The sequence below is a fragment of the Micromesistius poutassou genome (genome assembly GCF_964030765.1).
Source record: "Micromesistius poutassou genome assembly, chromosome: 16".
Lineage (NCBI taxonomy): Eukaryota > Metazoa > Chordata > Actinopteri > Gadiformes > Gadidae > Micromesistius > Micromesistius poutassou.
This window is the reverse complement of record NC_140286.1, coordinates 1,565,666-1,575,170: the sequence shown is the minus strand read 5'-3', so window position 1 is coordinate 1,575,170 and position 9,505 is coordinate 1,565,666. Positions and strand designations below refer to the sequence as shown.

The 9,505-nt window shown below is 47.8% G+C and overlaps 1 protein-coding gene across 1 annotated transcript in view; it reads left to right on the top strand.

Moving 5' to 3' along the window:
• Positions 1-9,015, top strand: part of LOC311361061 (nuclear receptor ROR-beta-like) — a 9,709-nt gene extending 694 nt beyond the window's left edge. The window contains exons 2-10 of the mRNA XM_084481237.1: positions 4,014-4,099; positions 4,235-4,376; positions 4,647-5,183; positions 5,430-5,551; positions 5,738-5,870; positions 6,099-6,206; positions 6,618-6,728; positions 7,065-7,177; positions 7,685-9,015. Coding sequence (XP_084337363.1) covers positions 4,014-4,099; positions 4,235-4,376; positions 4,647-5,183; positions 5,430-5,551; positions 5,738-5,870; positions 6,099-6,206; positions 6,618-6,728; positions 7,065-7,177; positions 7,685-7,867 — 1,535 coding nt within the window. The 3' untranslated portion in view covers positions 7,868-9,015. The remainder of the gene's footprint in view (positions 1-4,013; positions 4,100-4,234; positions 4,377-4,646; positions 5,184-5,429; positions 5,552-5,737; positions 5,871-6,098; positions 6,207-6,617; positions 6,729-7,064; positions 7,178-7,684) is intronic.
• The last annotated feature ends 490 nt before the right edge of the window (positions 9,016-9,505 follow it).

The following is a 9,505-nucleotide window of genomic DNA, read 5'->3' as shown; positions in this document are numbered from 1 at the left end:
ATGAATGTTTGTCGTCCCGCTGAAACCCCATTCATTGCATTTCCATGTACAGGCCTATGCTTTTTCCCTTTTTTTTTTAAATCTTAATGCGTTTTGGTTAAAGCAACGGATTCATTGTAACGCTGCAAGAACGTCACCAACGTTACCAATGTTATTGGGAGTGGAACTGTGAAAAGCCAAAGTGTCTGTCATCATTTATCACACCTTTTGACTCCATCCGTAGTTCTGTGCCTGGGGTCCATGTTGAGTTATGCAATGAGGAGAGGGAGGGGCCAGTGGAGTCACTGCTAAACAAATACATTATGTAATCCAGAAAAGTAAAAACTCTTCCGAAAGGCCTGGGCCGGGCTTTGAACTCATTACTGAGTTCGAACATTCTACATATTATTGAGCCAGATACCTAGGTTTATAAATGTATATTGTCTTTTTTTTTAACATTGCATTTGGAAATGTAAATACCAAGCCCATATACAAGAACTCACTTCACTGCGCGTATAACGACGCTTGTTTGTTTGCGCTTGATTAAATGAACGTGTTCAGTGGAATGATGTTGTTATGGTGGTGGTGGTGGTGGTATCGGCGTGGTGGACCGCGGCTGTGGCAGAGGGAGAACGACTTGGCTGTTCCACTGACCTAGTTATGTCACTGAAGATTATACATCGTTCAGCGACGGGCGGGAGGGGGGACCGACTGGTGGAAGAGCCCTGCCGCAGACGGCTGCAGCAGCAGCCCCGTGTGCGGCTGCAGAGCGTCGCCCCTACGAAAGGGTTCGTGGAGGTTGATCTTGGAAGTTCTCGTCAGCGTGGCAACAGCCTACAAAAACCGTGCTATTGGGGCAACAACTTTTCAAGAGCCTGATGCCCACCGAACATACAAATTGGATATTAAAAGAAGCCATGTTAAACAGGCATTTGGGCCATATCCGACAGTGCTGGCTACTCTTGTGTTCATGGTGTTGTGCGTTTAGTTTAGGCCCGCATTCCTTGTATCGTCCAGAGCAAAACCAAAGGTTTTTATTCTGGCTTAATAGGGGAAGGAAGAACCGTAGCCGTTTAGGGAAGGTGGTCTTGACTTGGGGCCAACTGAAGGGTCCCCCTTTCTGGCAGGATATCGAAATGTAAACAAACCAAGTCGACAGCTCTTGGGATTGTCGGTTACTTTATCATATTGGATCTGCAGTGGCGGTTTAATAATGTTATTAAACACAGATGTGCCTGCGGCAGAACCTCGGGCACAGAGTTGCTGCGGGTTTTTTTTTTCCCTTTTTTTTTTTTGCTCAATTAAATAAAGAATATAAAAAATATATTTCTGTATGGTTGAGTCCCATGACACTCTTCGCTCTATTCTTATCTGTGCTAATTCCCCCATGTTATCCTCCACTGTTTAGGCCTATTTCAGTTCAAACAACAGAACGTTTGTGAGTTCACCATGTATCCAGTTGGTCTCTATGCATGTCCACCCCATAATCAGATTATGGCAAAATAAAGCATGATATAAATCTTCCATTCGGTCAAATGACTGGATCCCATTTTCTCGTGTCATTTCCAAATGTATGTTTTTCCACAACCTTGCGTAGCAGAGCAGCCATGCCAGCCCAATTTTTTCCAGTCTGGGGATAACAACGTGCCTAATCTTAATACAGTCAAGGTTATGTTAATGTTTTGCATTGATTGAACAATAACATGCACCGAACTGCTTCGGGGAGCCTTTTGTGCAACGGGCTTCTGTGCATCCGTCTGTTTACGTGAACATGGATTGTATCTTCGCTACGGGCTCGTTGCTGTGGGACGGGGATCAGAAATAGCCTTATTGTTGCCTGGGGACGTGTTACTGTGGGTTTGCTGCCGAATCCGTCATTTGAAGAGTCAAATTATGTTAATCAAGCGTTGCCACAGACACCGTTACACAGTAACCGCCTTTAGACGTTGGCCGCCGGGCTAGTGGTGGTCTCTCGTTGGTGTTTGCGCCGTGTTAGATAGCGAGAAGAAATCGTCTGTACATCGGCCATAAAGTAATGTTTCGCAATTGTTTTTACTGGCCTACTACTGGATTGGCCCACGGACAAGATAACATGGTAGGCTTGTTATCGTTGTATTCCCTGTAAAGTTCCCCATTGTTATCGTGTTAATACATTGTTCCAGCCCGCCAAAGCCTCAGTGGTAAATGATGTGCTTTGTTTCTTAATCAGGGGCCGTTTGGCGTTCAGGGTGGCGTGACGTGACATCCTTTGATGTACCGACTGTTGTGTTACACCTGTGACGTGTGATAAATTGTGGCCTTTATTAGCTCTAGCATGAGCCGTGAGTGATAGGTGTACGAATGGTAATAAGAGATTCATACGTTTACTTTTTCTATTTTCTATTCCACATCATGGATGTGGCATGCTAAGGCATGTCTGAAGAGAAGCTCCGTGAACACGTGTGCCTGTCTGGTCGGGGGCTGCTCAGAGGGGACCTTAACGCCGGACCTTTCCTCCAGCAGGACCAGAATAGAAACGCTATAAGCAGCAGCCCAGTGTCAAAAGAGATGGGGTTTGGGTGCACTGCTCTGCTGGCATCTGGCCTTTAAAGTATGCCTGGCTCGCATTGGGCTCATGCCACATGCAGTATTGACTTCCCCGTTGCTCACTAGACGGAAGTACCTAGGGTTTAAAAGAGAAAGTGCTCTTTGGGTATTTCCCTCCAATGAGATGCTGCGCTGCCAATGATTTTTTTGGCTTCACTCAAACCAACGGTTGGTTTCTATGTGTCTAGAACTTGTTTATTACAACCAAGAATATTCTTACTCCCATATTCACAAGTTGCTATGGGAATAATAAAATGTACTAACTTGCATAATGATTGTTTTCTAGTGAGAACAAGGATAGATTTTTTAATGCATTACATCATTCATTCCCTTGACTTGACTGATATTCAGAATACACTTTGGTAGCGAGGTCAAAGAACTGTGGGGATGGTTTAACAGGGAAGCCCTGGAAGTTAAATTCATCATTAGTTAATCTCTCTGTCTCTCGCTCTCGCTCTCGCTCTTGCTCTTGCTCTTGCTCCCGCTCTCGCTCTCTCTCTCTGTGCAGTGAGAAACTGTGTCAGTAGGACAGAATGTGGACATGGACTGACAGACTTTCACAGACCCTCAGCGACAGGCTGACCACAGTCCCAGGAAGGAGCAGGGCGCTCTTCAGCCAATACCAAGCAGGCAGCCGGCGAGGGAGGGAGGGAGGTCTCTGTTGTCGGAGGAAGAGAGAGGGGGAGAGAGAGGGAGAGCGCCTAGTGTTTGTGGAATGCTCGTAGACAGAAGTTATATAATCGCCACAACGGGGAGGGTTGAGGGTGTGGAGACTAGAGAGGAGATTTTTTCCATTGCAGGCCTGCAGCTGCCCTTATACGTCTGTTTGAACAGTTAAAGGTTTATTTTAAGTTCATTTTTGGTTTATTTTTGGTTTTGAATCATTAGAAAAGTTGGTTTGAAATTGTTTTCCATCTATAATAATATCCCCTCTGTAGGGTTGAGGGTGAGTGTTCTGCCTCACCTGTGATGTTGGTCTTGTTCTACTTCTGTGGGTGTGTGTGTGTGTGTCTCCTGACGGGAGTTAAAGCGGTGTCTATCTGCATTTCTCTGCTGGGGAAAATAATCCTAGTCTTTGAGCTTATTTATCTCCCAAGTTTAATTTTTTATTTGCAGCAAGCGTTGAATCCGCTTTCTGCTTTGCCGTTTTAGCGCTCTCCCCTAACCATTACCACATGGCCCCGCTGAGACCTGCTGTTTCCCCTTCCCTCTCCCTCACCAAATATAGGCGAAACCACAGGCCTTGTGTCTGAGTGTTTATTCATCTTTAACTGAGCCATAACGCAATGGTTCAACATCCCCACGCGATTCGTCGTGACGTGGCAGATGTCAGCTGATCGCGGACCATCTTTGAAAGTCTCCCTCTTCCCCTTTGCTTCCCTTAGCCCTTAGTGTCATCAAATTAATGTCAACATGTCAATGTTAACATGTCCATTCTGTCCCTGCAGCTCAAATTGAGGTCATCCCCTGTAAGATCTGTGGGGACAAGTCCTCAGGGATCCACTATGGAGTCATCACCTGTGAAGGCTGTAAGGTAAGGGCACTCTCTCTCACTCTCTTTTGTATTGTAACTGCGTCACATATTAAACGTCTTATATGTGCATGTGTGTCGTGGTGCAGGATTCTCATGCATAGATGTGTGTGTGTGTGTGTGTGTGTGTGTGTGTAGGGTTTCTTCCGTCGCAGCCAGCAGAACAACGCCATGTACTCCTGCTCACGTCAGAGGAACTGCCTGATCGACCGGACCAACCGTAACCGCTGTCAGCACTGCCGGCTGCAGAAATGTCTGGCGCTGGGCATGAGCAGAGATGGTGAGCGGGGGCGGGGAAAAACACTTGTCACTTCGTCGTAAAGCTTCCTGATTGAGTTAACTTGATCACTCGGATGTCAGAGCTAGTTAAGGTGGAGGGGGGGGGGGGCGGGGGGGGGGGGGGGGAGTAGTTGTGGAGCAGCGCTGTTGCTTCACTACGTTTCCGTGAGTTTTCCGAGAACACAAGTTCCTGTAAAACGACATTTTTTTTTTTATGACACAGAAAAAAATCGGAGCACCTCTTTTGTCTTTTTGCGTCCTTCTTCTTCAGCGGTGAAGTTCGGCCGCATGTCGAAGAAGCAGCGCGACAGCCTGTACGCCGAGGTGCAGAAGCACCAGAAGTCCCAGGAGGGCTCGGGCCCCGCGGGCGAGGGCCCCGGGGGGCCCCTGTCCCTGCCCAGGGAGGAGGGCATGTGCGGTGCCGCGGGAGAGGACGCGGAGGGAGGCCTGAGCCGCTCCTACAGCACCGGGGGCTCCAGCTCCACCCTCAGCGACCTGGAGGACATCGCGGCGCTGCCCGACCTCTTTGACCTTCCCCTGACCCCCCAGGAGGCCAGCGACTACTCCAGCCTGGACCTCCTGGGGGGCGGGGGTGGGGGCGGAGACAGCGCCGGGAACACCTCCAGCTGCTCTTCCTCCTCCTCCTCCTCGTCCAATCGGAACTCGCCGCAGCAGACGATAATGGACGGCGCCGACGGGAGCGGCATACAGCTCATGCACACGCACTCTCGCACGCACACGCTGCTCGTGCACGCCCACGCCTCGCTGCTGGACCAGCTGCCCGATGACTGCTCCATAGTCGAACTCGGTGGGTCCGTCTTGATGCATACAGTGGCCTCCTCCGATTCAATGAAGACCTTCTCGTTATTGTCCCATTAATTATCTTAGTCCTTGAGCTTAATCGACAAAAAACACAATTACCCAGCGGTACATTGGTTGCGCACGCACGCACGCACACACACACGCACGCACACACACACACACATAGCATGGGTCTCCACTAGCGATGCCACTTGTTTGATGAGATCCTGTATTTGTTTGCTTGTGGTTTCAGAGCGCATCACGCAGAGTATCTTGAAGTCTCACCTCGAGACCTGTCAGTACAGCGTGGAGGACATGAAACTCTTCACCTGGGTTCAGTACTCACCCGAGGAAACACGCAGTTTTCAAACCAAGGTACGCTCGTGTTAACCGGCGTGTTGGATCTGGCTTTTGTAACATTAACCTGGGGAAGTATGGGAATAACCACTGTAGCTGCTGCACTAGTCTGACTGGGGTTTTCCTGTTTGGAAGTAATGATAATAACAATAATTATTTTTATTTGTATTTAGTTATTTGTAATGAATTGTATTTCCTCGTCAGCCTGCAGAGTGGATGTGGCAGCAGTGTGCCCATCACATCACCAACGCCATCCAGTACGTGGTGGAGTTTGCCAAACGCATCGCTGGCTTCATGGACCTGTGTCAGAACGATCAGATAATCCTACTCAAAGCAGGTCAGCACTTCAAGACACGCGGACACGCCTCAAATAATAATTCCCCAGACTGTTTCCTTGATTTACTGGATACAGTCCCATTTCGGCCGGTTAAAAACAAAATATGTGTAACTGTTGCTGTCTTGTCCTTTTGTCTCCAAACCTTTACCTCTCCATCCTCTCCATCCTCTCCTTCTTCTTCTTCTTCTTCCCCTCCTCCTCTGACTCTGTCTGCGGGTGCACATGCAGGCTGCTTGGAGGTCCTGCTCATACGCATGTGCCGTGCGTTCAATGCCACCAACGGCAGCATTTTCTTTGACGGAAAGTTTGCTTCCGCTCCGTTCTTCAAAGCACTCGGTAAGCGCTCCCTGTTGGATGGTTGAGACTAGTGTAGGAACAGGCTGCGGTCTGATTGGTCGATGACATGCGTAGTACACTAATCTGGGCTCGTGTCGTGGCATCAGGCAACCCGCCTTCAGGCATCCTTTAACAACAACATGTGTCCGAGTTCAGTTTTTTTTTCTTCTGATAAAAAAATCATCTGTTAAATAACTAGTAGGTAAATAGCAAAAACTGGGTAAACTAATCTAATCTTGTCTAATTGAAAGGTGTTTGTATGTTGAACAGGGAGGGGGACTCATGGGAAATACTGTGTGTGTGTGTGTGTGTGTGTGTGTGTGTGTGTGTGTGTGTGTGTGTGTGTGTGTGTGTGTGTGTGTGTGTCTGTGTGTGTGTGTGTGTGTGTGTGTGTGGTTGTTGTGTTTCTAGGTTGTGACGACCTGGTAAGTGCAGTGTTTGACCTTGGAAAGGTTCTCTGCCGCCTGCAGCTGTCTGATGAAGAGATGGCTCTGTTCAGCGCAGCAGTTCTGCTGTCACCAGGTTGGTGCACTTCTTTGCCGTCTTTCATGTGCATGTACTCAAATTCAAGGACCTTACCATTTTTAACAAAATTGTAGACCTTCAATTTTAGTTTGCATATAAATTTAAATATACTGTAAATGTATAGACTAGATACTCTAACCATACCCACCGTAAGACCAATGTGACATTTAAAGTCCTTGGAATTATGTATTTAGGACACGGTGTGAATGTGAATCATTGCCACTTACACCAAGCTAGTTTTATAATGTAAATGTCAAGTCAAAGGGGGAAGCTGTGAGAGCGATGACTAAAATGAGGGCTCTTATCCGATGGCGGTGGTCTGGTCCCCTGCAGATCGGCCCTGGCTGACCGAGGGCCCCAAGGTCCAGAGGCTCCAGAAGAAGGTCTACCTGGCTCTGCAGCACAGCCTACACATGAGTGGGGCCTCCGACGAGAAACTAGACATGGTGAGCCTGATATTGGATTTGACTTGTTACACATGATGCATCCATCCATTTATATGTTAAGTATGTGTAGATTAGAAATTCAAACCATACCGATCGTAAGACAAATGTGACATTTAAAGTCCTTTATGTATTTAAGATACAGTGTGAATGTGAATTGTTGCCACTTGCAAAGGGGAAAGTTTGCGGCCGATGATAAAATTCCACAGTAAACCACAGGGGCAGGATAGTCGCAGTGGTTAGTGTTTTGTTGATAGGTTATCGGTCCGTTATGGTTGAAGGTTCATAACCCTACCACACCCACTGCAGTCTAACCTGTAGGCGTCTGATCTTTCTGCTCCTTAATCACATGCATCTAAAAAAATACTATTTTAGTAAGTCTGATACTAGGATCTGCTAGGTGACTAAATGGGGGTAGTAAACGATGGGGACCAATCTCCACTACCCTATGGAAAATTGCACGTTGGACCTCCCAACCAAGCAAAGTGTTTACCTTTTGTCTCCTTGCAGATGGTGTCCAAGCTGCCCCTGATGAAGTCAATCAGCAACCGGCACAACGACAAACTGGAGTTTTTCCGCTTGGTACACCCCGAAACCGCCTACTGCTTCCCCCCTCTGTACCGGGAGGTGTTTGGCAGCGAAATGTCGATCGCCGACTCCACCGCCAGCCAGACAGACGGACGGAGAGTGTAGGGAAAAAAAAACAAGAGTAGGTAACACCAGAGGGGAGGCGAGAGTAGGGTGAAGATGTTGACTCCCAACAACCAGCATATATTCAGACAATCCAGGATTTTTTAAACTTTTTAAACTTGGTGTCTCATGATCCCAAGCTAGTCCTCCACTTTTCTCAGCAAAGCAGCAGCACCTTACACTACAGACCGCACACGCGCCCATGCTCCTCTCGTACCGTAGCATTGCCGTCACCCTGATGTGGAAATGTGAGCTCACATAGCCTGAATAAGCTCAAAAGCTAGAAGCTACAACACTTTATTTTTTTTTTTCTTCTGACTGCTGGTCCTCAGGATCATGACGGTCATGAATGTACCTCATGTTTTAAGCACCAGTGCACAAGCAAGAACCAAACAGTGAATGTACAAACTTGCCACTCTGCGTTCAGAGTGCTAAATAATTCTTCTTCAGAAACCGCGGTGGTCGGTATGAATATAATGTCTTTATATTCCAGTTATGTCTTTTTTTCTTTTGTGTGTGTGTGTGTGTGTGTGTGCGTCGATACATCTGGGTATGGAAACACATGCATATTCATTCTCTCTTGATATAACATAATTATACTGACCATCTCAGTGGGACCAAGATCGTTGATTTTGTATATTACGTATTTTGTCCTCATATGATGAAAGTAAAGCAGGTATTATACAAGGCACAGCCCCCGGCTGTCCCAGTTGTTTTCATTATCTACACTTGTCTCGCGCGCAACACACCGACAGAGCCACTCTGAGATGGCGTTTGGTGCTGCCCGTCGTAGGCCCATGATGTAATGCAAGGAGAAACCTCAGTCCCGCAACTCCCCCCGTCCCTTGTAAATGCCACTCAGTCAGGAACAGATCAAATTATCTCTAATTTATGTACACATTTATAAACAAATATTTTAAATATAAGAATGTAAATAGATAACTCTATTGAAGTGAGCGATCCACGCGTGAGTTGCAAAGTACACGAGGGTGAGAGGCGAGGCGAGGCGAGCGAACACGATTCAGGGAATCGGGAGCGGAGAGAGAGAGAGAGAGAGACGGATACTCCAGGAAAACACTCAATTCTTTTTTGACCATGCTCTCTCAGGTTTCCATGGCAACCCCTCCTCCCCTCCTCTCCTCACCCCCCCCCCCTCCTCTCCATCGTACCATAATAAACGACCCCCCCCCCCCCCCATCTGTTGGAGGTCGTTTACTGTTGATACGTGGGTGTTGTGCAACAGTGGACACTCATCTCTCGTCCAGCAAGGCAGGGAGAAGCCGCTCTGCCCACGCAAATGCAAAAGACGTTGCAGTGATCCCGCTGCCTGAACTTTCACTCGCCGCGTTGGCTCTCCGCTCCCATGAGAGGAGGACGTGGAAGGAGATGAGCGATGGCGGGTCAAAAGTTTGAATTCATGAACAATTTGTTGTACGAGCATGTGGGGGGAAACACAGGGGTTTCCCCCCGTACCCCTTGCATATTTCTAACCAGCAGGTAATATGTGTTGTGGTTCGTGTCTTTGGGGTCGGGCGCCTCTGGTTACCGGTCGGACGACGGCCGGCTTCATGGGTATGATTGGCGCTGTTTGGAACTGTGTTCTTTTTGTATATTTGCTGTACCCCTCTCCCTCAGTCCTAG